This window comes from Siphateles boraxobius, unplaced genomic scaffold, assembly GCF_051911475.1.
Source record: "Siphateles boraxobius isolate OS27281-9 unplaced genomic scaffold, OSU_SipBor_1 68, whole genome shotgun sequence".
Taxonomy (NCBI): domain Eukaryota; kingdom Metazoa; phylum Chordata; class Actinopteri; order Cypriniformes; family Leuciscidae; genus Siphateles; species Siphateles boraxobius.
In genome coordinates, this window is record NW_027509195.1 from 2,567,730 (window position 1) to 2,595,407 (window position 27,678).

General features: G+C 42.4%; 3 protein-coding genes across 3 annotated transcripts in view; 2 read left to right on the top strand and 1 right to left on the bottom strand.

Annotated features, from left to right (window-relative positions):
* The window catches only part of LOC143722662 (uncharacterized), a 508,319-nt gene extending 500,487 nt beyond the window's left edge, over positions 1-7,832 (top strand). The window contains exons 8-9 of the mRNA XM_077214145.1: positions 6,885-7,034; positions 7,267-7,832. Coding sequence (XP_077070260.1) covers positions 6,885-7,034; positions 7,267-7,271 — 155 coding nt within the window. The 3' untranslated portion in view covers positions 7,272-7,832. The remainder of the gene's footprint in view (positions 1-6,884; positions 7,035-7,266) is intronic.
* Positions 7,833-8,440: 608 nt separating this feature from the next.
* On the bottom strand, positions 8,441-18,916 carry pigt (phosphatidylinositol glycan anchor biosynthesis, class T). The gene is made up of 12 exons (XM_077214025.1): positions 18,499-18,916; positions 13,991-14,168; positions 13,713-13,840; positions 13,196-13,296; positions 13,022-13,108; positions 12,819-12,906; positions 11,825-11,922; positions 11,551-11,707; positions 11,135-11,335; positions 9,685-9,850; positions 9,474-9,557; positions 8,441-9,384 (listed from the first exon to the last, which is right to left on the bottom strand). The coding sequence occupies exons 1-12, from the start codon at positions 18,875-18,877 to the stop codon at positions 9,132-9,134; spliced, it is 1,920 nt and encodes a 639-aa protein (XP_077070140.1). The 5' UTR covers positions 18,878-18,916; the 3' UTR covers positions 8,441-9,131.
* Positions 18,917-23,083: 4,167 nt separating this feature from the next.
* The window catches only part of phactr3a (phosphatase and actin regulator 3a), a 36,746-nt gene continuing 32,151 nt past the window's right edge, over positions 23,084-27,678 (top strand). Inside the window, exon 1 of the mRNA XM_077214026.1 lies at positions 23,084-23,392. Within this exon, the coding sequence (XP_077070141.1) occupies positions 23,287-23,392 (106 nt within the window). The 5' untranslated portion in view covers positions 23,084-23,286. The remainder of the gene's footprint in view (positions 23,393-27,678) is intronic.

The window sequence follows — 27,678 nt, forward strand, 5'->3', positions numbered from 1 at the left end:
TAAAGTCAGAATTGCGCGATATAAAGTCAGAATTGCGTGATATAAAGTCAGAATTGCGCGATATAAAGTCAGAATTGCGTGATATAAAGTCAGAATTGTGAAATAAACTATGCTGAGAGGAAAAAAGTCAGTCTTTTTTCCCCATAGAATTGGACTTTATAACTCGCAATTGCGAGTTTATATGTCACAATTCTGAGAAAATATGTCAGAATTGCGCGAATCCGCCACAGAATGAAAAATAAAAAAGGTAATTGTGACTTTTTATCTCACAATTCTGACTTTATTTCTGCGAGATATAAAGTCTAAATTGCGTGATATAAAGTCGCAATTGCGTGTTATAGAAAGTCAGAATTGTGTGATATAACGTCAAAATTGCGAGAAAAAAAGTCTGAATTCTTAGTTCCCTTTCGTTGTCACTCCGAGTTACGTCGGATGACGACGAATGGGGTTTCGCTTAGAAAGCCTATCAACTTCGAGTATTATAAAACGAGCCAATGGCAAAGAAATGCCATGGGTCTGCGGAATTTGCATGACGTAACTCCGCCCCACCTCGTGGGTATAAAAGGAGGACGCCGGCAACAGACAGATATGTTTTCGCTTCGGAGCCAAGTGTAATTCTTCACTCCTTAAGCTATCTCTGATTGTCAGCTTCTTACGAGACGAGCAACTCTCCAGTGTTGGAGTGACGGCGATCTCCCGGCGAGTGCACACTTCCTGCTTATCTGAGCGTGGTTTGCCAGCGAGTGTGTTCTCCGCGGGCGCTTCAGCACTGAGTTTCTCTCACAAAAAGAGCTTGTACGCGGCACGTCTTTTTAAAGATGCCTCGCCCGTGCACTTCTGGTTGCGGTCGGCTGGTGTCTGACTCTGATGGGCACGAGCGCTGCTTGGTGTGTTTGGGCTTTAATCACGCTAGAGCAGCGCTCGTGGATGAGTCATGTTCTTTCTGTGGGAACATGACCATCGCAACACTTAGATCGAGACTCAATGATCTCGCAAGAGTGAGAGTTCCCTCATCCACACCCCGATCTAGCGCCTCCTCGAGAGGCTCTACTTCGGCTGGTGGCCAGGGTGATCTGAGGGTGACTGTGTGGAACAAAGCGCCGACTATTCGTCCGTGCCCCGCAGCACCTTCTCCAGTGTTGCAACCCGCGAGCGTTCAGGGGGTCCCCGCGGGACCGTCCTTTGAGGTCCCGCGGGTGTCCTTTGGCGCTCCAGAGGAAGATGCGATGTCAATCGCAGCATCACAAGGCGGGTCTGATTCGTCTGGAAGTGACGACTCGTCACAGCTGCCACCCTCGGGTGTGAATACCGCTGTGGCTCAGTCCGATCCAGAGATGACGGCCATGCTTTCCCGGGCGGACGATTGGTTTTTGGGTGCAGCTGCGGCTTCCCGTCCTCAGCCTGCCCCAATACCTTTCTTCCCGGACGTGCATGATGAAATCTCGAAGTCCTGGAAGACTCCCATGTCTTCCCGCGACCGCTCGTTGATTTCATCCGCCTTTCCTCCCCTCGATGGGGCAGCCGCCCGTGGGTACACTGGGCTCCCCCCGGTTGAGCGCTCAGTTGCGATGCAGCTGTGTCCTCAGAGTGCTTCTTCTCGCGGCGAGCCTAAGCACCCATCCAAGGCCTGTAGGCTCTCGTCTACCCTAGTGGCAAAGTCCTACAGAGCGGCGGGACAGGCGGCTGCCTCTTTGCATGCCATGGCCACTCTGCATGTCTATCAGGCCCAGATGCTAAGGGACATGCACGAGGGTAGGACGGACCCAGGGCTCTTCGATGAGCTGCGCGCCGCCACCGACCTTGCCCTCCGGGCGACGAAGGTGACCGCACGCTCCCTGGGTCTGGTGATGTCCACAGCTGTGGTCCAGGAGAGACACTTATGGCTGAACCTGGCTGACATGCGGGACGCTGAGCGCTCTCGCCTGCTCGACTCCCCCATGTCCCAGGCCGGCCTATTCGGCGGTGCGGTGGAGGACTTCGCCCAACAGTTCTCCACCGCCCAGAAACAGACTGAGGCCATCAGGCACATTCTGCCCCGACGGCCCGCTGCTGCCTCCACCCAGCCGACCGGGCAGATCTCTCAGTCTGTTCGCCGCCGAGGGCGCCCTCCTGCGGCTCCCGCCCCTCCCGCCCGGCCCAAGCAGCAGCCTCCACCCAGGCCGGTCGCGGAGGAAGCCGTAAGAAGGCGCCCCAGCCCTCTCCAGCCCCGCCCCCCGCTAAACGCCAGGCCAAGCGGCGCTCCTGAGACGGGCTGCTCAGGGATGCTGAAGATTACTTCTCAGGAGATGGTAGCAGGACCACTCCTTCCCCCAGGGGAGGGCCGGGGGAGAATCTTTTGTTCTCCACTCCCCGCTGCTCACCCACGGCTGGGCAGCACCCTAATGTGGTTAAAGAAAGAAGTAACATTTCCATCCCTGAGCACGCAGAGTTCTCGGACGACACGGTGTGCCGCTCCCGAGCCGTGCACCCCTCGTCCCCCTCTGTCCCAGAGCCGGTTGACAGTTCGCGCCGTCCCCGGACCGTGCCGCTCTCTTCCGCCTCTGTCGCCAGCCCCCTGGCAGAGCAGACCCCCTTGGAACGTTTTTCCTTCCCCGGTCTCCTCTGTCAGGGCGCGGTTAATGACTGTGCCCCCACACCGGGCCGCTATGCCGTCCACGTCCGGGCCAGTCATTCCGCCCTGCTGCACCATCGGTGGGAAGTCTGTGGTCCGTATGACCCCGCTGGTACAGTTCTTGGGAGCCTGGCTAGAGCTTCCCCTCCTGTCCCGATGGGTCGCACGGACGATCAGGCTCGGCTACGCGATTCAGTTCGCGCGGTCTCCTCCCCGCTTCAGGGGAGTCCGCTCCACTTTGGTCGGTGGCAACGCCCCTATCATGAGAGCAGAGATCGCAACCCTGCTGGCGAAGGGTGCGATCGAGACCGTCCCTCCGGCCGAGATGAGAAATGGCTTCTACAGCCCGTACTTCATTGTCCCCAAGAAAACCGGTGGGTTACGGCCAATCCTGGACCTGCGTGTGCTGAACCGTTCCCTTCACAGGCTGCCGTTCAAGATGCTCACTGCCAAACGCATTTTCGAATGTGTGCGGCCCCAGGATTGGTTTGCAGCAATCGACCTGAAGGACGCCTACTTTCATGTCTCCATTCTCCCTCGACACAGACCGTTCCTTCGGTTTGCCTTCGAGGGGCAGGCATACCAGTACGCGGTTCTCCCTTTCGGGCTAGCCCTGTCTCCTCGCGTCTTCACGAAGGTCGTCGAGGCAGCCCTTGTTCCCCTTCGGGAACACGGGGTTCGCATCCTGAACTACATCGACGACTGGCTGATCCTAGCTCACTCTCGAGACCAGGTATGCGAACACAGGGACCTGGTGCTCCGGCACCTAGCTCGTCTGGGCCTTCGGGTCAACTGGGAAAAGAGCAAACTTTGCCCCGTGCAGAGGATCTCTTTTCTCGGTATGGATATCGACTCGGTCGCCATGTCCGCGCAGCTTACGAGCGAGCGCGCGCAGTCACTGCTGACTTGCCTGAGACAGTTCGAGGGCAAGAGTACGGTTCCACTGAAACTCTTTCAGAGGCTCCTGGGGCATATGGCATCTGCAGCCGCGGCAACGCCGCTCGGATTGCTTCATATGAGACCGCTTCAGCTTTGGCTTCGCGACCGAGTCCCGAGGTGGGCATGGCAACACGGCACCTTCCGAGTAACAGTTACTCCGTCCTGCCGTCAGACCTTCACCCCGTGGTCGGACCTCAGTTTTCTACGGGCCGGAGTGCCCCTGGAACGAGCTTCGCGGTACGTCGTTGTAACGACAGATGCCTCCTCCACGGGCTGGGGTGCCATGTGCAATGGACGTGCTGCCGCGGGCTCCTGGAAAGGACCCCGCCGCCTCTGGCACATCAATTGCCTCGAGTTGCTGGCCGTACGTCTTGCTTTGCGCCGCTTCCGGGCCGTCCTCAAGAACCAACACGTACTAGTCCGTTCAGACAATACCGCCACTGTAGCGTACATCAACCATCAAGGTGGTCTACGCTCCCGCCGTATGTCGCAACTCGCCCGCCACCTCCTCATATGGAGTCAGAAGCATCTGAGGTCGCTTCATGCCATTTATATCCCCGGAGCCCTGAACTGTGCAGCCGACGAGCTCTCACGGCTTCAGCCCCTCCCGGGAGATTGGCGACTCCATCCCCAGTCGGTTCAGCTGATTTGGGACCAGTTCGGGGACGCACAGATAGATCTGTTTGCCTCTCACGACTCGACCCATTGCGACCTGTATTATTCCCTGACTGAGGGCACGCTCGGCACGGATGCACTGGCGCACAGCTGGCCGCGGGGCCGCAAGTATGCGTTTCCCCCAGTGAGCCTTCTTGCACAGACCCTGCGCAAGGTCAGGGAGGACGAGGAGCAGGTCATTTTGGTCGCGCCATACTGGCCCGCCCGGACCTGGTTCTCCGAACTAGTACTCCTCGCGACAGCACCTCCTTGGCCGATTCCCCTGAGGAAGGACCTCCTTTCTCAGGGACGGGGCACCCTATGGCACCCTCGTCCCGATCTTTGGAACCTCCACGTGTGGCTCCTGGACGGGACGAGGCAGGTTTGAGTACCCTACCACCAGCGGTGGCGGCTACCATCACTTCCGCTAGAGCGTCGTCCACGAGACACGTCTATGCGTTGAAGTGGAACCTCTTCGTCAACTGGTGCTCTTCTCACCAAGAAGACCCCCGGAGATGTTCGATTAGTGTCGTGCTTTCCTTCCTTCAAGATAGGCTGGAGCGAAGGCTGTCTCCCTCCACCCTGAAAGTCTATGTTGCCGCTATTGCCGCACACCATGACCCGGTCGAAGGTAAGTCTGTTGGAAGGCACGACCTGATCATCAGGTTCCTGAGAGGAGCGAGGAGACTGAATCCTCCTCGCCCTCCTCTCGTTCCCTCTTGGGACCTCTCAGTGGTTCTAACTGCCCTGCGGAGTGCTCCCTTTGAGCCGTTGCAATCAGTGGAGCTTAAGTTCCTGTCTATGAAGACAGCGCTCCTGGTTGCATTGGCCTCCATCAAGAGGGTGGGGGACTTGCACGCATTCTCCGTTGACGAAGCGTGCCTGGAATTTGGGCCGGCTTACTCTCACGTGATCCTGAGACCCCGGCCTGGATATGTGCCCAAGGTTCCTACCACTCCCTTCCGGGACCAGGTGGTGAACCTGCAAGCGCTGCCCCCGGAGGAGGCAGACCCAGCCTTGGCACTGCTCTGTCCAGTACGCGCCCTCCGCGCCTATGTAGACAGGACGCAGTGTTTCAGGACCTCAGACCAGCTCTTTGTCTGTTATGGTGGGAAGCTGAAGGGAAAGGCTCTCTCCAAGCAAAGGTTGTCTCACTGGATAGTGGACGCCATTGCTTTGGCATACCAGCAGCAAGGTCGACCGTGCCCCCTTGGTGTGACTGCCCACTCCACCCGGAGTGTCGCATCCTCTTGGGCTCTAGCGCATGGCGCCTCGCTAACAGACATCTGCAGAGCTGCAGGCTGGGCGACACCTAACACATTCGCCAGATTCTACAATCTCCGAGTGGAGCCAGTGTCCTCTCATGTACTCGCTTCAACCAGCTAGTACTGGACCCGCTCAGGTGTCTTCGCTTGCTCGCCATTCCACTCCACGGACTGGATGCGTGCGATATTCTCCTCAGGTGAGCTTCCCCGAAAGCCCTGAGTTCCTCCAGCACTCCTGACGTTGGCGCCAGTGTCTATTGCCTGTGCGTCGGCTAGGTGCCTCCCGTGTGCATGGTCCCTCCCCTGAGCGACCCCCACATGTGTATTTCCACTGTAAGCCTCTTTAGCATGTGTCTTTCCCTTGGCAAGCCACCTTGCCACCCCTGGGGTTGAAATATTCCACCTGCGGCTGGACACCCCAGTGTTCTCCATGTCTCCTTCGGGTCACATGTGTATTCTCTAAGTCCCCCCCTCTGGGTTGGCAGTAATTGCATATTTCCCCTGAACTTGGGATATGCTCCCCAGTGTACCTTGGTATTCCTGTGCTAAATAGGAGTCCTTTGTCCGTGCCAGTCTCACGACAGGGATCTCAGATTTACGCAGGGCACTGGAAGACAGCTGAGAAGGTGGCGTGATTAGACTGGTAACCCCATTCGTCGTCATCCGACGTAACTCGGAGTGACAACGAAAGGGAACGTCTCGGTTACGTATGTAACCCTCGTTCCCTGAGTAGGGAACGGAGACGTTACGTCTGCCTGCCACTTTCCGCTGTACCGCGGGGATCGCCTGAGCTCAGTCTTGGCTCCTCAGCGAAGAAACATATCTGTCTGTTGCCGGCGTCCTCCTTTTATACCCACGAGGTGGGGCGGAGTTACGTCATGCAAATTCCGCAGACCCATGGCATTTCTTTGCCATTGGCTCGTTTTGTAATACTCGAAGTTGATAGGCTTTCTAAGCGAAACCCCATTCGTCGTCATCCGACGTAACGTTTTCTCTCTCGCAATTCTGACTTTATAACACGCAATTGCGACTTTATATCACGCAATTGCGACTTTATATCACGCAATTCTGACTTTATATCACGCAATTCTGACTTTATATCACGCAATTCTGACTTTATATCTCGCAATTCTGAGAAATAAATTCAGAATTGCGAGATGTAAACTTGCAATTGTGAGATAAAAAGTCGCAATTATTATTATTTATTTATTTAGTGGTGGAAACAAGCTTCCATAAACAACAGTTAACGAACCAAAAACCACGACAAATAAAGAATGACATTTAAAGTGGAAAGACTGAAATAGTTCTTTCTTGTAAAACTTATTCTAACAACATATAGGCACTACTTTTTTACAGTGAACAAAATCATTCAGTATTCAGTGATATGGCTTCTCTGTCATGTGTCTGTATAACAGTAAAGCCAGGAGTGTGTCCAAGCAGAAAATATAAAGCAGAAGAATGTGCCTTGATACGTTTCGTGTCGTGTGCCAATGACAGTGACTGTGGCAACAATGAGAAATGCTGCAGCAATGGATGTGGACTTCAGTGTATGGCTCCAGTTAAAGGTATATTATTAGTATATGTTATATTCTCTGTCGAATGTACCTAATTTTGGCCTATAGCACTGTTTGAGGCACATGGTGGCTTTACAAAATTATTAAAGATGATTTTGAATAATACATAGAATGTAATTCACTCTGTAAGTAAAACTATTCATGCCTTGAGTGTTTTGTGCAGTACATCTGACGCTTAATGTCACTAAATGGCCAGACTAAATCTGAATCTCTGTCCATACAGTCTAGGTGCCTAACTGAAGGGGAATCCAGTGTGTGCCGAATACTGTTCCCATGATGGTCAGTTCCCTGCCGGACAAATGCTGCTCAACCCCCTGTGATCATGCATGCAGTGAAACTGCCGATTTAACCACCGGAAAGAGTTATGAGATTGATTTTGCATGATACATACTTGAATTATTTTACTTAAATCAATTCAATTTTTCATTTTTTTCTTACAGGCTTAACATTTGTATGCTTTTGAGAAAAAAATGTACCAACACTTTAGCCAAAATTAGTGTATTATAATAATGGAAGCATATGGACATGGCTAGATGGCTAATTAAATATAATAACCCCATGACCTAAGTAACAAGCTAAAGTAATAAAAAAAAACAATTTGCTTTGCCAGGTTTGTTTCTGTATCGCACATATGTAGAACTAATCATATTAGAGAAAGATGATGTAATGATTTATGTTACCTTTGCCATGTACCTATCCTATATAAATTGTTATATTCTTTTTGCCGGTGGGATTCTCTGTGATTGACATGAGGTCCTACCGGCCGTGATTAAAGCATATTCAAAGGCATTGTTTGGAGTCTGTCCGATCACTGCTGTCTCAGGTTAGACACTAGAGATCTTACTTTTATTCTCAAGTGATTGTGTTTAGTGGAACAAGTAGAGAGACGTCTAGTAGAGTACAAATTTGTAGGTGTCTAGAAGCAGACGCCAGGTTAACTTAAGTCAGGTGCGTAGGGGAAATTCTACCCCTATACATATAGGCCTATGTATTATGGATTTTGAGTAGCCCTGGCAGCTACTAATCCCTCTTGTCCAAAATCCAATTCATAACTATAATTTGAACATTAGTCTCTTCATTGGTAGGACTGTATCATGTTGCACAGCAGTTTCACATTAATTCTGGAGGGACAAATTGCTTACTGCAGGAAATGCGTTTTGTATTGTGCCTAGTTAGGACACTGTGTACACTGACATACTTGCGTCTGTAGTGCCAAGCAAGAAAAGGTAAGCGGATGATGGTACTACTTGGATAGTTTGATTTGATCAGTGGTACCAGTGAGTTACTACAAATCTGTTCAACTACATTACCTGAATATGTGTATTACAAACTACCATGCCATATGCATTCTTCCTCAAAATCCCTTAAGGCATGAACAAAAAACATTCAACACGTTATGGGTTTCCAGTTTATTTATTATGGGAAAATTAACCAGTGTTAAAGAGCTGCATCATAATTTGAATTCAATAATACACAGTCTGGAAGTCATTATGTGGTCAGCCCATGGGCAAATACACAAAAATAAAGGCAAAACACAAAAAAACAGTCCAGTCCTTCAAAACAACACATATTTGAATATCAGTGCATTACAGAAAGTGGAAAATACTTGCCACATTCTTAGACATCAATTTTCAGTAGTTGGATTGTAGTGTCTGTGTTTTTGTGACACTCGGTCATGCTCTCAAAGAGGTGGCGTAAACTGAGACGACTTAACATCATGCTCTTCCATGTATATTTCTCCCAGATGCCCAAACCATGCAGTTTCTGTGAGAAAAGTTCACGTTCAAACTATGGTTTTCTAAAAACACTTCAGAAAAAAGTCTTTGCTTATGTGACTTAACAAAAAACAAACAAAAATAAAAGTGGCTAATCTTTGCTTTTGTGACTCACAAAACAAAACATAAAAAGGTGACTAATCCATCTGTCTTGGAAGCTCAATTGTTCAACAAAAGTTCAGAACAGTCACTTGGCATCGAGTCCTTCCAGGGCTGAAAAGCATCTTTAAACTCCATCAGATGCTGTTTTAGAGTCATGATTCTCTCAGCTGCTTAATATGGACATTTCAGGCATCAGACCTGCTCTCGGCAGTTAGGTCAGCAGTGGCACTCCTCTTATGCGACGAATGAGGTTGGCCAACCGTTTGGCTAGTGGTGGACTCGGTTCATCCACCTGGAACGTGCGGGTCAGCAAGTTGTAAAAGGAGCCGTAGCCGACCGCGACCACCGTGCAGGTGAGGCAGATGACGTTGTAGGGCATGCTGAAGTCAGGCGTGGGTAGATTTACCAGCAGGGGTTCGGTGTACACTCGCACAAAGTAGCTCGATTCTTCTTTGACAGGGACACTGGAAGTCAGAGGTGAAAACATTATGAAGAACCAAAACAAATAAGGCACACTTAGTTATTTTTAACACCTAGGCCAGTTTATACTTACAAACTGCTAAACAACGGTTGGTCTTGTGTGAAGTTGGTGTTCATTGCAACCATACTTGGCACAAGGGCGCTGACCACAGAGGACCTGCAATAACATTTATGGCACATCAGTCAGATAGGGAGTGGCAGACAAGATGTGTAACAAATTCTCACAACAATAATTACATTTAATAATATAGCTTATCATTTTACTTGATAAGCAAGAGTCTTACCCAACATAGAAGCCATGGTTGGGATCAGGGGTATACTCAGTCCATTTGAGTAGGGCCCTTTCAAACTGTACCGTGACCTCTGTCATCGAGTGAGGCGGTAACTGGATCAGCATCTCCAGTAGATGAGGACGATGGCGGTCTTTAGCGGGCTGGTAGTGAATGTAACCTACAGGACAAGGAACAAAGGTCTATAAACCCTTTATGCTCCTGAGCATCAACCAGACTTTTTCTGTCCACTACGGATGATTTAAAAAAAGACAAAAAAGATAGTTTCTAATAGCTTTAAACTCTATTATTGTGCATTTAATTTTTTTTTTACTTCCTCATTTTAAAGAATGTTGAAACTACATTTCCATACTCAGACGATCCCTAGGGCATTGGTGCCATCTGAACAGGTTCTGCTTTGGATTTAGGACAAGTTCCTGTCCCTCAGGGCGATTTACATTCCAGGGCATTTGAAGATTTTACAAAGTAGAAGAGGACCTTTTCGCTTCACAGGAAACAGCTCAATGTCCCCTTTAATTATCTCTAAATCACCCAGCCCCCCCAACAAAACACAAAAAGGTGGCTAATCTTTGATTTTGATACAAAAAAAACAAAAAGTATCTAATCTTTACTTCACTCTAGACTCACAAAACAAAGACATAAAAAGGTGGATAATCTTTGCTTATGAGACTCACAAAACATACAAAGGGTGGCTAATCCATCTGTCTTGGAAGCTCATTTGTGTAAAAGACGCTATTGCGTGGGCTGGACACCAGTGCCAATGCACAGATCGATCTGCTCCCGGTAGTCCTGGCCTTGGTCCGTCAACAAGTCACAAATCACTTTTACAAAAGGTGCATTGTCGAGAACGACAGTGATTTAGCACGATTTACTAAGGCAGCAATACTCTGCACGCAATCTGTCATATGCACGCTGCTTGTATGGATGCAGTCAATTCCCTATCAGTCGCTCACGTTCAACGTTACAACGTAATCGGGATCACTTCAGGAAGCCCTATCATCTTCGAGTGTCTACAGAACGAGCCAATGAACGTTGGCGTGCATGAATGGCGTCAAGCGCCCCGCGGCTATAAACACGGAAGCGAGTGCAAAGACCATTGTCTTTCACTTCAGAGCCAAGTGAGTACACTTGACTTCATGAGTGCTGCAACTAGAGACTCTGCAAGGAAGGAAGAACTCTGTTCCAATGTTGGTGTGACGGCATGATCAGCGGTGGCCGCGAGTATTACAGCTCATAAACTGCTGTTTTCAGAGCATTGCATTATGTGTGTGTGTGTCCGTTTTGGTGGGCGTTCCATTGAGTGTGTAACACTCAATACACCGCTGCTACCCCTTGGTCCCTCAGCACTGAAAGAGTTTTTCTTTTCTTGTTTTCTACTAAAAGAGCAACACAGCCATGATACCGCGCCCTTTTGGAATCCAAGATAATTGTAGCATAAACTCACTGGGTTTGTTATCACGGGACTTGCTGGTGACTGTCAGGGTGTGAATGTACAGCTGCAGATACCAGGGCACTGAATCCATCAGCAGTACAGGAAAAGCCCGATATGGGTGGTTATTATAGATGACTGTGTGAATTTCCCCTGTCTGCAGCCCAAAACCAGCCACGTACCGCTCTGCATGAAGCAGAGGACGCAGCATATCACCTAAAGCACAAACAGAGATTTAAAGAATCACATTTTAAAATGAGTATGTTCCAAAGTACATTAGATTGTTACCGTGTAACAATAATGTAAATAGTTCCAGTTATTTTTAGCTTTTATATTTTTATACAACAATAATGCTGAAACCATCATAGTTTTACAATGGCTATCAGGATAAAGTCCATCAGAAGAACCCCATCAATTAAACTCATTCATACCGCTGTCCCCTTTCCAGCGCAGTAGGAGATTGAGAGACCGTAACTGGCCAAACGTCTCAGCTCTGGTCAGGTCATATACTGAATATGTCCTGCGATCCCCCAGCACTACAGCTTGGCTGAGCAGAGGAGTGGCAGGACTCAACTCAAACAGCTCCCCCTGTTGGACAAACAGCACAACGCTGTTAAATCCAGCACAGTGTATAACGCAGTGTAAAATGATCAAATGACAAATCATCACAAAGCAGATAGAAAGTATTCATGGTCTTTGTTTCACCTCAGGGTTGTCTGTGATGTCCACATAAACTTTACTAGAAGAAGCAAGAGGACATGCCTCTGTCAGTGTTCGAGAAAACATCTTAAACAGGGACCACTCTGTCGAAAGATGATAGTGCATATTAATGAATATGCAGATAGTTTGTGGATAGTATTTGTTTCTGGTGTGTAACTGCAAAACTAATGTATGAGATGCACCAAAGCTTATACAAAGTCTACGCATTTTCTATGCTTTTATGACACTTATATTTAGATTTCCTCTTATTTTTTATTCATGAGATTTAGGCAATATTGCAATTAAACATGTAAAACTCATGTAAACACAACACTTCAATCAAGTTGATGCAATTAAGCTTATAATAGTATCAACCATAATCATTGTAAAACATGTCTGAATATTGCGATTAAAATCAGCATATGCCATGTAAACACTTTAATCGCATTTATTCCACAATGACCAAAGTGCACAAGCATTTTTTTGGGCAGGTGAAAAAACTAATTGTTGACAACATGAATATAATGCAGTATATTGATGGTCGAAAACAATGTAATGGAGACATTTTAGCAAAGAATCAACAAACAAATCAATGTGCGCTGGAAGAGCTTGGCCAGTAAAACATCTACTGTATGTGCTGTGCATTGGGGTATGTGAATAATGGTGGCAAAAACAATCACATTTCTTAGAGAATAATCAGAATTATGAAGATCGCATGTAAACAGGAGTGAAAGGTTTTGCTTGTGAAATGTAAACATCTTACTGAGATTAAGTCCTTCCTTACTCTGATTAATGGAAAAAATAATCACATTATTGGTGCACAAGTAAATGTAGTCTTTTTCAAACAGGTTTCTCATACCAAGCGATATTTCAAAAGCGGCACAGAGACAGTTTTTACACACTTCTGCTTAAACAACCAACGAATGGCTTACTTATAGTGGCCGCACTGAAATGGGAAAGGAGATATTCTTCTAACATCGAACATGAATTTATTACTCACCCTTTTTGCCTTGACCTGAAGTGTAGAGATCAAACACAACATTAAGAGTTTGTCTCAGCTCCCATGCTTTATTTGTGCATTGTTCATCCTAAAAGAGAAAATCTTGAGGGTCATCGGGATGCAAGGAATTTTCCAGACAATGTACAGTCTGTGCCAGAACATAATTTCTGTATTTTTAAAGAGAGCTTTGAAAAGACCCTTACCTGACAGACAGGTCTGATGTGAACAGCCTGAGAGTGGAAACTGCTGTGAAACAGCTTCTCTGACTTCATAAGAACAGCCAGACCTGCCTGCAGAAAAGAAAAAGGGATCAATCAATGCATTTAATGCCTTCTTTTAAATGACCAATTATTAAAATCACAGGCAATGATCTGAACCTTAGAACCACAAGGGAGAAGTTTCTTCCAGGGTGTCAGATTCTCAGTGCACACGATTTCACGTGGTAATGTGGCATATCGCAGAAAACGGTGATCTGTAGCTGTTTAGAGAGACAAATATCAATATCAAGTAGATAAACATTAATTTGTTGCTTTAAAAATATAGTGTGTGCTTTCAGGGTGAATTTAAATACAGATAAATCTCCAGCTGATGTGACATTGACTGAAACCTAAAGGTTCAACAATTAAAGTCGCAAAGTAACGCATTTTCTTCCGTATTGTGACATACAAAGTAAAAATTAATTATTGGGAAAAAATTAGGGCAGGAAATTGGATCTGTCCATCTGTTGTTGATTCGATGGAGGCAGATCTCCACATAATATGATCAATAACATGCATTTAAAAATTATTTCATGCCAAATAAGTGCACGTCAGAATGAATGACCTCCAGTTGCTTCATCGCTGCAAACTGATGTCAGTGTGAACACTCCTCTATAATGAACTAAAAGGGCCATACCATTCCCCAGACCCAGCGGTTTAAAAGAAGCACTGGGCTGTACTGTGTTGGTCAGGTCAATGAAGTTCAGAGACGCACAGAAGATTCCAGAGAGGACGTTGGTAAGCTCCTTCCAGTTTCCATCCACACTGAAATTCAACAAAAGTCAGTGGACTGTTAATCCATTTTGGGGTTACATTCTATTCTGTTCAAATTGCAGAATAAATATAATATGCTTATAAATCATGGATACTTTCAAATGATTTTCACAACTGATTAAAGCACATATAACTACTCACTCGCTGACTGTGTGATGGAACCAGACCCACAGCTCTGCTCCAGGTGGAGAGGGGATGAAGGGCTGCCCCCACTGCATGGTCCTCCAGAAGCCCTGCGTGAAGGAGATGTGCAGCTCTCGCACTGAAAACTTGGACAGCACTTGGCCGAGGGATTTGGGGAACAGCCGGTAGTGAGAAACTGTAGGCAAAAAAGACAAATCATGAACACAAATGTTAAAAAGTCCCTATTACGCTTTTTCAGATATTACCTTTCATACCTGCAAAGATATGTTGAAATACCAGAAAAACTTAGTTTTTTTTTACAAAGTTATTGTCTCCTAAAAGAAAGAAGTGGATCAAAACGGCTTGAAATTGTCAGTCATCAGTAATTGCAGTCTTACTTCCTGCACGAACCTATGTAGGTTTGAAAGAAATTTGCATAATTTCAGCCTATGGTCTTCATTGGCTGCCCGCGAACAACGTCTACTTTTACCCTCAAACATATGGAATGCCAAAGCTGACTTAATTAAAAATAAATAAATACATAAATAAATATACGAATAAATGTAAAAAAGCAAAAATACATAATTAAATACATAAATAAATATACAGAGAAATGTAAAAAAGTACAAATAAATGAGTATTTATACTTTTATTTCCTTATTTATGTTTAATTGTATTTTTTCACACATTTTTTTTTTTTTTAATTATACATTTATTCATTTATTTATTTCCACTTTTATTTATTTCCACATTCATTTATGTATACATGTTTTTATGTCTACAGTTATTTATTTTCACATTTATTTATTTATACATTTATTTATTGATCAGCGTAATTGATGCGCTGGTTTCTCTCCGCGTTCTGCGCTGGTGTGCCAGTCTCATCGACAATAAACGCAAGCTCTTATCAGCCCTATCCACCGCGTTTACATTGTTATTAATAGTGAATACTTTCATGTGCTTCCATGTCCAAGTGTCTGCTATCAGATCCGTTGAAGTAAAGTTTCTGTTCATGTGTGCTATGTGTGTTAACCCTATATAGCCTACCCTACATACAGTTAGGGTGATATACATGACTTAAAATGTGATATTGTCCGCACACCTCTTGCGTTTCGTTTGGTCACACACCACAAGGTGTCACTGTGTCCTCAAAGCTTCAGCACTGCCACTCTGAGCTCGATTGCTGATGTCTGAGGTAAAACACGCCACACTCATTAGCATACGGACAAAGAAATGTAGAAATAAATAAATGTGGAAATAAATAAATGTATAAATAAATAAATGTGAAAATAAATAACTGTAGACATAAAAACATATATACATAAATGAATGTGGAAATAAATAAAAGTGGAAATAAATAAATGAATAAATGTATAAATAAATAAATAAATAAATGTGTGAAAAACTACAATTATACATAAATAAGGAAATAAAAGTATAAATACTCATTTATTTGTATTTTTTTACATTTCTTTGTATATTTATTTATGTATTTTTGCTTTTTTATATTTATTCGTATATTTATTTATGTATTTATTTATTTTTAATTAAGTCAGCTTTGGCATTCCATACACCGTTGTGGGTGCTACTTTAAAATTTAATGAGACCATTTTGATTTGATTAACATTTTGGGGTCTCTATTTAATTCCAATACCTCCATTTGTGCTAGTTTATAGTTTTGATGACTTTGTGATTATTTCAAAATGTGGAAGAGTAACAGTAAGCGCAAAGAAATTAGTGTCTGTTTGACTGCTACTGTACAAAGTAGCATTTGAAGGACAATAAACCTCTGGGTAATTTTCAAAGTTTAAGACGCATATATGATCATGATTCAGATTGAGATACAACTGCAACAAACGGAGAACGAGTTTGTGTGACAATTTTGAACAAAGTCAAACCAAAACAACGTTCATTTAAAGAGTTTGAAACAGCTTGCCAAAGAAAACTTTCTGGAAAAGTTAGCTCTGAATGGTAAACACCTTTAATCTGCCATACGTACTTCCGGCACATCCGGGAACTTAACTGTCGATTTCGTCACCGCCCGTTTTTGGAGGAAAATAAACTAGACTTCAATACAAAATAGCGCAACAAAACAACATCCATACACAACCGGCAGTCGTGAATAACTTAAGAAATCACTAAGATCAAACATGTCAAGTAATTATATGTCCACCCTGCCTGCCATAGAGCGTGAAAGATAGACATCAACAAACTTAATTTGGTCAATTTAAAAACATGTCTATGGAAGTAAAATAATGTCAAATGTTTTTGAAAAAAAAAAAAAAAGCCTATTGAATTGCACTACTTGAAAAAAAATAGGCATTGCATTAACCATGCTTGCATTTTAATGCATTGTATTTTTAGGGCTTGCATTTTTATGGGCTGAAATTCTACATGGTTGAATATTTAAGCTGTGAATATTCCAATTAAAAACATTTCAAACACATTTTCATTATTAAAAATTCAATAATCCATATTCACCATTCATATTTCACTTCCAAAATATTCTAACTGTTACAACAAGTGCTTTTGCACCATCTGATGGTGAGGTCGACTAACAGCAGATGGAGATTATGCTCGGCAATCGACTGCTTTTCCTGCAGTTCCTGGATGTCAATGTTGAATTTACTGTCGAATTTGAACCACTGAATTTGTGGAAGCGAATTTGCAAAGCGAAATAAAATGGACCGAAAATTGCCTGTTGAATATTATTGGTTGTATTTTTAAACAGTTTGAATATTTTGGAAATGAAATATGAATGGTGAATATAGATTATTGGATTTTTAATAATGAAAATGTGTTTGAAATTTTTTTAATTGAAATATTCACAGCTTAAATATTCAACCATGTTGAATTTCAGCCCATAAAAATGCAAGCCCTAAAAATACAATGCATTAAAATGCAAGCATGGTTAATGCAATGCCTATTTTGTTTTTCAAGTAGTGCAATTCAACAGGCTTTTTATTTCAAAAACATTTGACATTATTTTACTTCCATACATGTCCATTCATTCTCCCAGCATCAAATTGGTGTAACAACCCCCCCCCCAGTGGGGTTATATATATTATAAGATGTATTATAATGTATTTTATAAGACATAATATATATTTTTAAAGATGTTTACTTTGAAAAACGAAGTAAAATCATTCACTGGCTTACCATGGTTACTGGATGAGACACGACTACGAGTAAATGTCCGGGTAAGACACCTCTGGCCACTGGGTGGGGTTGTTACACCAATTTGACGCTGGGAGAATGAAGGGACATGTTTTTAAATTGACCAAATGAAGTTTGTTGATGCATCGTTCACACTCTATGGCAGGCAGGATGGAAATATAATTACTTGATATGTTTACTCTTAGTGATTTGCGTCCAGTACGTTGTTTTGTGATGCTATTTTGTATTGAAGTCTATGGAAAGTCTAGTTTATTTTCCCCTAAAAGTGGGCGTGAATCTGTTCAGAGACATTCTATGACGTTGCGCCGGTTGTGAGTATTGGTCCTTGGTGATGTAATAGGTAGGTTTGGCTCTAAAGATTTTTTTATCAGAAGATTATCCCATGCCAGTACATTATGCATCTGCACAATTCGAATCCTTCCACTAACAAATGAGTGGTTTAGAAACAGTGACTGGATCTATCAGGGAGGTGGATCGACTACAGAGACTACTACAAAAAGAGGCTTTTGGTATATTTAATTTAAAGTCGTCATGAAACAGAAGTTTTTTTCCCCCCTATTGTGTTGTACATCTGAGTGAAACAGCTTCTTGAACAAGAAAAACGTAGGGTGCGACTTGATATTTTCCTTGAGATATTTTCCTATGCTGTGACATTAAACACTGACAGCTCTAATTTTTTTATGTTGTAGAAAAAGCACATCTCTGAGTCTGTTATTTGGAGTATCTGTTGTGGTGACAAACACCTGGCTCCAGTGAACACGTCATCAGGGAGTCATCAGAGAGGAGAAGTCGTTGCAAGAGCAAGGGAAAGTTATTTTGATTAAAGCTTATGAGGCACATGAACATTATCTCTGTGATGTGCAGAGATAAATCATTTATAATAAAATACTGTAATATTCTGTATTATTCCAAGAAAATAAGATTGGTCCTGGTTCCTTGTTCCTGGTTTGGATGAAGTCCAACTAGATTTGACTTAATTTTTTAAAATCCATTATATTTTCTTTAAAAAAAACGTATTTATTTATATTGTGTGTTATTTCATGTGTGTGTGTATTTGTCCGTGTATGTGTAATATGCTAGCATGCGTTGTGATGCACAAAGACCAATTATTTAGGTCAGGTGTCTCCAACCCTGCTCCTGGAGAGCTACTGTCCTGCAGATTTTAGCTCCAACCCCAATCAAACACACCTGGACCAGCTAATCAAGCTGTTCAGGGTTGCTTGATAATTATAGGCAGGTGTTTTGGAACAGGGTTGGAACTGAAGTCTGCAGAACAGTAGCTCTCCAGGAGCAGGGTTGGAGAATCCTGATTTAGGTGATGGGTCACTTGTACAGCAATGGTTACTCACCTTTCTGTCCCTCTTGCAGGAAGTCAGTATCCCATAGCGTGCGGAACTGGAAGCTGGCATAAATGTCCCCGGAGTGCAGGGGCCGGATGACCAGCTCCTCCTCAAACTGATCTTTCGCCGGTGCTAGTCTAAAAGATTCGCTGTCTTTCGTGCCATCGCTTCTGTCCAGCTCAACATCAGTCGACTGCCATTGCCTCTCATTCATTTCCTCTCCAGCGATGCTTTCATCGGCATTCACTTCTCGTAGAGCGTCTGATACGCTCTGTTTTTCTCCTGTATTGTCGTTTGATTTTTCAAGCGTGTCACAGCTACTGGAGTGAGCTAAACTAGAAACAATCAAAATGATTACTAGAAACGAACCGCACCTATGCGCTGCCATTTTTGCTACGGTTTCTTTCGCGGCAACACTTCCTGGATGTGGTTGACAGAATTGACCAATCAGCGAAGAGTATGTTGAAATTTGACCAATGGGAGAGGGGAATCTAAAATTTGACCAACAGGAGAAGAGATTCTTCTGTTATGGTAAATACTACGCAACAGTGCACACGATTATAATTAATTGTATATCAGTATTATTCTAAAAATAAGTATTTATGTGAAGGAAGAAATGCTAGTTCAACTTTATTGCTATTCAGAAACCCACTATAAGCTAATTAATTACTACTGGACTTTTGAACTTTAATTATAGGCTATTACAGGGGATTCTGATGTTATGGATAATATAGCCCAGCTATTAATAATATCGCACGTAATGATGAATAATTATTTGAAGCACGCTGCTAAGACCACATCAAAGTACATTTATTCATTTCAATGTAACTACACGTCTCTGCCTGCGTTGTCGGTCTTGGATGCTCAAGATCCAGTCAGTGAATCTTTGATTTTCTTTGGTTTAAAATACTCGTTCAGATTCGTTCAGTGGCCCTTACTGCACTGCACCAGTACCTTGTGACAATTGAGTGCCATATTGTGTTAGTATAAATTATTTATTTGATGTTATGAATTAGAATGTAGGTAGATATTAATAATAATTTAGCAAATGAGACCTTAATTCCTAGAAGAACTATGGTTAATTTCACTGTAACTACGATTCTGGCTGCATTGTTGCTCTTTGGATGCTGTTTCAAGAAAGATCCAGTGATTCGAATCATTTCAATTTGTTTGCCTTAAAATATTAATTCAGAGTAGAGTTTATTTCTGTAGAGTTAAGGGCTGCATCAAAAATTGCATAGTAGGCGAAAAACAGTAGGCCTATGTGACAAAAGTATTCCCAAATTCACAGTTCTTATAAAGAGCAGGCAGAAATTACAAGGATGACCTACTTCTGCCGAGATTCTGAAGTGTGCATTCGATTGACACTTTTCGATTGACACCGTGGAGGATTTGTGAATGGCACTGAAGCTACATGCTGGTAGGTCACATGATAATGACAAAATGGTGAATGTAGTACATCAGGATTACATTCAAACTACACACACTCATACTAGAACATACAAATTTAGCGGCCATTAAGAAATTAATTATTCAAAATAAGGACCTACTCAAGAGACTATGTGCTTTTGGACACAGACAAGGCTTGTTCACACCACCAAGATTGATAATAGGTGCAGGGATGACATATGTTTGTATGCCAACCCGGAAGTTAGCATCACCCTGGTTCCCTCAACAAAAACAGGGTTTTTCCATTGGCCTTTGGACTACTGCAGAAAATAAGGTCTGTCTAATTAAAGCTTATGATACTTTCAAACAGTTTTTTTCTTCATTGTGATAATCTTCACAAATGAACAATGAATGAAAAATTAACACAAATTAACTTTTATGAATTTTGAAGTGCGAATACTATCTGCAGAAGTCAAAAGCTAAACGTAGGCTATAAACGAATAACACCACGGTGGCATAGCTTCAACGTCGTCACCACCATCACTAATCGTTCGTCAAGTCTATGTTTAAAAACATTTTATCTGAAAGTTTGAGTTACATTAGTTTGCAAGAGTGAGATTAGAAACACAACGAGGCTGTGGAAGCAGGCTAGCGAGGAGATGAGTTAACCTGTTTGCAGATGATGTTTACTGTCCCATGACAGACTCTGTAGTCCTATTTAGCCACTTTTACAAGACCGCCTTTTACACATGTGCTAATTTAAGAGTAAGCGTGGAGAATTATTTAAATGACTCACAAGAAGAGTGTGATTACTGATGGCATTAAGAGGGTATTACTGCACGCTTACCCTTAAATGAGCAAATGTCTATCTCAGTTAATTTGTTCATGAATAAGATTCAGTCCAGTTTCATTCAATAAGTTTACGAACAAAATCCAATCCAATCCAAATGTTGCTTGGCCTGAAAACAATCAGCGAACGCGTTCACGCCACGTTGAAATTACCGTAATTTCGAGATTTTAACTCGTAAAAGGCGATCACGGCCTCCTCGTAGAGCTCGTAATTAAAGCTTGTAAGTTGGGAAGTTTCGGAGATCTACTTGTACCACATGACCGCTGCAGATTCATTTAGGCGTTGATGGTGTCACATAAACACATAATTCCCAGTCTGAGAACAGCTCAGAATAAAACACCATGTGTTGTCATATCGAGTCTATAGTAATTACGACATGGCATGAATGCAGCATTATTAAAGGGATAGTTCACCCAAAAATGAAAATTCTGTCAGTATTTACTCGCCCTCATGTTGTTCCAACCCCGTAAGACCTTCGTTCATCTTCGGAACACGAATTAAGATATTTTTGATGAAATCTGAGAGCTGGATCACTCCTCCATACTAGTCCATATAGGCTTCTTCAGGGATTGAACTTGCCGGCCTCGAAAAGTTATTACAGACATCGTTAAAATAGTCCAAGTGACTACAGTGGCTCCATCTTAAGTTTATCAAACAACGAGAATACTTTTTGTGCGCAAAAAAAAAAAAAAATAACGACTTTTTCAACTATTCATTTCCTTCTCTGTTGGCCTCTATCAGTTCACTAGTTTAACAGCGTACACTTCTGTTGTTGTACGTCACACGCATCACACACATGACCAGCGTCGGCCAATAGTGAGCCTACGTGTGATGTAGCTCTACGCAATCAGACTAAGTTAACTGACTCGAGGCCCAAAGAGAAGGAAATGAATAGTTGAAATAAAATCGTTATTTTTGTAGGTTTTTGCGCACAAAAAGTATTCTCGTCGCTTGATGAACTTAAGATTGAGCCACTGTAGTCACTTGGACTATTTTAACGATGTCTTTAATAACTTTTCGAGGCTGGCAAGTTTCAATCCCTCAAGAAGCCTATGGACTAGTATGGTGGAGTGATTCAGCTCTCAGATTTAATCAAAAATATCTTAATTCGTGTTCTGAAGATGAACGAAGGTCTTACGGGGTTGGAACAACATGAGGGTGAGTAAATACTGACAGAATTTTCATTTAAATCAAAAATTTTTAATTATGTCATTACTCACCTTAATCGTTCGTTTAGCTTCGGAACACAAATTCAGATCTTTTTGATGAAATCTGAAAGCTTTCTCTCCCTCCATGGACAGCTACGCAACGACAGACACTTTCACGCTTCAAAAGGTTTATAAAGAGATCGTAAAACTAATTCATTGAGCGGTTTAGTCCAAATTTTCAGAAGAGACAATATCGCTTTATATGATGGACAGATTGAATTTAAGTATTCCATTTAAGTATTCTATAAACATCGATCACCGAACATAAGCAGAAGCTCACCCAAACCTGCATGACGCACGAGACTGAACCTCATTGGTTCTTGTGGAAGCTCAAACGTGCTGCGCAACACGAGACTGAACCTCATTGGTTTTTAAGTTCAAACATGCTTGAGTTTCATTTTACCACAACTGATGTGCGAATAAAAGCCTAAATTAATTTCATCAAAAAGATCTGAATTTGTGTTCCGAAGATGAACGAAAGTCTTACTTGGTTTAGAACGACATGAGGGCGACATGAGGGAATGTGATTGATGAAATGTTGTAATGTAATTTTTGGGTGACTTTGATGACCCTTCACATGAATCACTCCCATTTTCTAATGCTATAGTGCGTTTTAAAGTCGTCATGAAATAGACTTTGCAATAGTCTTGTAGTATGAGCAAAACTTCTTGAACAAAAAAAAATGTAGGGTGGGATTTTGATTTTGACCTTTGGGAATTGATTTGATAGTTGTGGTTTGCTGTGAGTGACAGGTTGTTGTCCCGCCCTCTTCATCAGAGAAGAGATGACACTGCATGATGGGGTAAGTTAAAGACACATGAATTAAGATAATAATAATAATTATGATGTGCACAGATAAATCATTTATAATCAATAATGCAATGTTCCTTAAAAAACAAAAACAAGAATTAGCCTATAAATTTAGATTTCAAGGGAACTTTAAAAGAGTCCGTTCAAAAACACCGATTCGTTCCGAACGAAACACTAGGCTAAGGTCTACTGTTTATAAAATGCCCAAATGAATGAATTAATTTATGAAAGCACTGTAAAAACGTCATGCGCTAGCATCCTGTGATTCAGAACGGATGCTCGCTTGTCAGTGGGTCATTGTGGAGTGGATAAAGGTGGCATCTGCGCGCGCGCGTACACACACAAATACCCCAGCCCTTATAACAGACACACTCGGTCTCCCTCCCTCAAGCACACACACACACACACACACACAGTGACTGTAAAGGGTTCTAATTCAGCATGCCTGCTGCTGGATGCTCTTAGACCGAGACACATTCACCTCACCATCGGGTTTGACTGCCTTAGAAAGGGATTGCAATATTTTATTTCTAGCTCCTCATGGCTTCATCGGACGGAATAGACAAATGTCTTCTGCACAGAGGCAGATCTCAAAGTGACCCGAACATCCTCAGCGAGTCTGGCATTGATCTCTCGCACAGCGCAGGTAAGATGATGCATTTATCGTCTGGAGATGCCAATAGAATAAGCGCTTTTCATTTCTACGCGCGATGGAGGTGAAAGTGGTTCCATAATGTGCGCTAATAGCCCCCACTTTCAGTTGAATGTTGTGTGTTGCACAATTGAGATCAATCAAATTACGCCGCATTTGATGCTCTTGTCTGTATCCCGTTGAAATACATCTGGGTACCACAGTGATATTTCCCCACGGACCTGTGTTATAGTTGCTATAACGAGACGTTGAGAGAAAGAGACAAAACAGCATGGCAGACTGTATAGAGATTATGTACCCAACTGTGGCTTATGCTACAATTCAAAATGAGCAGACAAAAAAATTTGTGGGAGGATCCGCGTTGTCTTTTGTCTCGTGCACATCCTTGCATGTGCAATCTCTGTTATTATTTAATACAGGTTTGCTATGGAAGACCTGATGAAATGAGATGCTTTTTTTTTTTTTTTTTTTTTTTTTGCTGCTTTGGCAACATTGCCAACAGTGTCTGATACCTTCGTTCCGCACTGAGACTGCGCATTCACTGCATTCAACAGAGCAGGTCAATGGTGTCTCCAGAAGACACTGATGTAGTCCCAGCCGTGATGTTTCTTGATGCTGTACAAAAAGCACATCTCATAGAGTCTGTGATTTGGAGTATTTTAGTGTGGTCTGAAATAGCCTTTGTCTATTCATTGTCATCATAGAATGGGTGAATGTCTGGGTCATATTACACCCTAAATTCAGATGAAAAGAAATACAAGACTGTACTATAATAATGAACTAGAAATAGAAGCTAAGTAAAATTAAGCCCGAAGTTTTTGTGGATTGACATTATTTCATATTTTTTTTGTATGGTAGGCAGGAACAATACATTTAGTAGGTTCTACACTACCTAAAACCCTGAATATTGATTTTATTTAAAATAATTTTAACTAACCAGATCATACTATAACTGTAATTGTCTAGATTAGCAATTTTAAATCAAATAATCAATTTTTAGATTACCTTATTTTAAACCATGCCTTTTTTTGTTTTCTAATAAAACAATAATAATAACAGCATATGATTCTATCAATTTGCTTCTTCTATAACTCAAATTGACATAAAAAACCACAATTTCTTGACTCTAAGGGTATGTTTACATGACAACGATGTACTAAAAAGTAAAACGGAAAGGTTTATCCATTGCGTTTTTCGCATACAGACGACAACGTTGTCAAAACAATTAGTTTGCGTTTTCAGGCCACATAAACGTAGTTGATGTGTAAATGAACAGCCAAAATGCATAAAAAGTTTTCAGTTTTTATAATTGAAATGGATGTTGTAAAAAGCCCCTAAGGCTAATAAATATGTCACAATCAGCTGCCGGGTCATTATTTAGTAGAACGAAATAATTGCATGTTGTTTGTCTGTCTCTGTCATTCACTCTGATAAGCAGTTTAAATGATTGCGTTGACTGAGTGCTGTCTGTCACTGCACGGTAAAAAATCATTTCCATGATTTGTTGTCATGTCGTTCAGATAACATCATATTTGAGTTTCTGTTGAATAAATTAATCTCGTGTTTTGTATTAAAGGTGGGGTAGGAAATTTCAGAGAGGCTAGCAACATCAAGCTAGCTTTAAAAGCATAAGATTCCACCCTTCCTTCGGAGCGTCTCCAAAGCCACGCTTCCTTCAAAACACATGAACGCCACAGCAGAGTCTGCAAAGCATAAAAAAAGATCTAATGCCACATCCACAATAACACGTTTTAATGCGTTTGAAGTTATTACTTATTTAAAATAAGTACCTACTCTCTGCGATTCAGATTCATATTAATTTTAAAGGGGACTGAGGCCATTACAAATTTGAGTACAGATTATAGAGCTAATCACAAATTTATATATACATAATCACCACATAAAAGTATTTATGTATGTTATATATATATATATTATATATATATATATATAACGTAAAGGTATTAATTATGCCAGGTGTCTGTTTGGACTGGAAATAATGCACAATGACCAATAAATCCTGTTCTGTCTTGGGAAAGATTAAGAGAAAATGGCTGTTGATCTTTTTCAATCTGAACTTCAAATCTATTGTGAAGAAGATAACTTCTTTGAATCCCCCACAGTGTCACCTTCAGGTTTATTGGATTATTCTGCATGGACCACTGTTTCATCATGGCTGTGCTACCAATCAATAAGACCAAGAGTCAAGTTAACCGTACTCTTTTTAGCGATGAAAAAATCAGATGTAACATTACATAATGCAGGTACTTCCACTCTGCCAGTGTGGGAGCAGCACATTTTTACAAGAGACTGTTCACTGTTGAGTGCAGGTATTTTTAGGCCTTTAAATACAGAGGAGATGCACTTCTAGATTAATATTGCTCAGATGCTCAGCAGTTATATAGAGAAAGGGTTGCTTTGAGTGACACTTTAATGTTTATCTTAAAAATAATGCATTTAATGAATTACGTTTGCATTAAAATGTCTGTATTACAGGAGCACAGGGAAGACTAATGGAGCTAAGAAAGATATGCGAGCTGTAAGAGAGCGAGATAGAGACTGAAATAGAGAGAGAGGGAGTAATCGAGTGAGTCTGGCATGCTTTACTAGTGGTTTCCTGGTACTCATCGAGTAGCTCAGGTGGTTGGTACTGTGATGGTGATGCATCATTCTGTTCCTGAGCTAAACATTCATTAATTTAATGTCTGAACGATATGTGACCATTCTCTTGAGTGCACATCATGCCTAGAGAAGACTGCTGCATCACGATTTAACAATGATTTAACAAATTTCACACCGCTCACAGATGCCTGTTAACACTTCGGTTTGTGATGATGCTGTTTTAGCACTTTCCTTCTTCACGAGAAAATCTGTTGTTGCGTTTCATCATACCACACTCTTAAAAATAAAGATTCTTTACTGCCATTGATGGTTCCATGAAGAATCTTTAACATCCAATGAAACTTTCCATTTCACAAAAAAGGCTCTGTAGGTTCACACCTATGCGTGTTCGCTCCGCAGGAACCTTAAATGATTTTGAGGGAATATGGGTGTGCTCACACTTGGCAGGTTTGGTTGGATTAAAACGAACTCTGGTGCGGTTGCTTTGTAAGTGCGGTTCATTTGAACAAGTGTAAACTCTGCCATCCGAACCCTGGTGCGCACCAAACAAGCAGACCGAGACTCCTTCTGCTTCCACTTCTCATCAAAGTCACGATGTCCCGTCACAGTTCTGTCCAGGCATCAGAACCCCGCCAGTATGGAGCTTGAAATGTGTCTTTATTACATGCGAGAAAATAAATGATCTGAGAGGGGAAAAAAAAGTTTGAGAGAAAAAGTTATCACACTGATAGCAAAAAAACATTTTCTCTAAAAAAAAGTGTTTCTCTCAAAACGCTTTTTTTTTAGCTCTCGATGCAATTTTTTGCTCTCGTGTCAGGATTTTGCTTTAGCTGTGAAAATTGTGTCATGGGCGGGGCCACGCTTTTCCTATTGGAACGTTCCTATTGGCCAGTCGGGTGAGCATCGTCTTGTCTTGGGAGTCGAACTGAATCATTACACCATTGTTCGCGTTCGGTTCACCTAGATAGATGCCTCCTCTGCCTTAGAGTTAAGATTCTCTGCCCGAGGCCGAGGTCGGGCCGATATTCACTCTGTGTGTGCGGGTTCCGGGAGAATAAAACGATTCGTGGGACTCTCGCAAACTAGAAATATCTATGAATAAAACATAAAAACGAATACATTTTTATTCATCTGTTGCAGAAAAGCAACAAGAACAACTAAAACAAAATACAAATGATTTACAGGCCAGAGTTTTGTTTTATAACATGTTTGCAGCGTTGAGCGATGTATCCAATCACAGACATATGTGTTGATTTCTTGACCGCAATGGCCAATGAGAAGCATTTAAGATAGACTCCCCTCACTGCTCAAAACAGACTTTTTGTTCAGAGCTGAATTCTGTATGCTGGCAAATCCCTTAATTATAACAAACAAAGTGTATATATTATGAAAGATTCATTGTGCAGTCAGCGTCATTGATAATAAGAGAGATGTGTGAGATCGCGATGAACTGATGTCAGCTTTAGGAATTTTTAAGGGAGCACTCTTTGCGCGCATTCAGTCATGCCAAACCATGCACGCAGTAGCCTGCTTGATTTTGTGTTATAACAGTGGTTTGTGTGTTATTGCTTTAATAACACATAATATATCAGGAGCATTTATGCTGATGTGTATGATGGCGACACGTAGGCTAACTTGAAGGTATTTGGAGGTGCAGA

What these genes read in the sequence shown, in the direction of transcription:
- pigt (XM_077214025.1), bottom strand. Translation starts at nt 18,877, where the DNA reads ATGGCAGCGCATAGGTGCGGTTCGTTTCTAGTAATCATTTTGATTGTT. An exon ending in TTCCATCACACAGTCAGCGA is followed by an intron (nt 13,841 to 13,990) that starts GTGAGTAGTTAT and finishes GTTGAATTTCAG; the next exon opens with TGTGGATGGAAACTGGAAGG. An exon ending in AACCATGGCTTCTATGTTGG is followed by an intron (nt 9,558 to 9,684) that starts GTAAGACTCTTG and finishes ATGTTATTGCAG; the next exon opens with GTCCTCTGTGGTCAGCGCCC.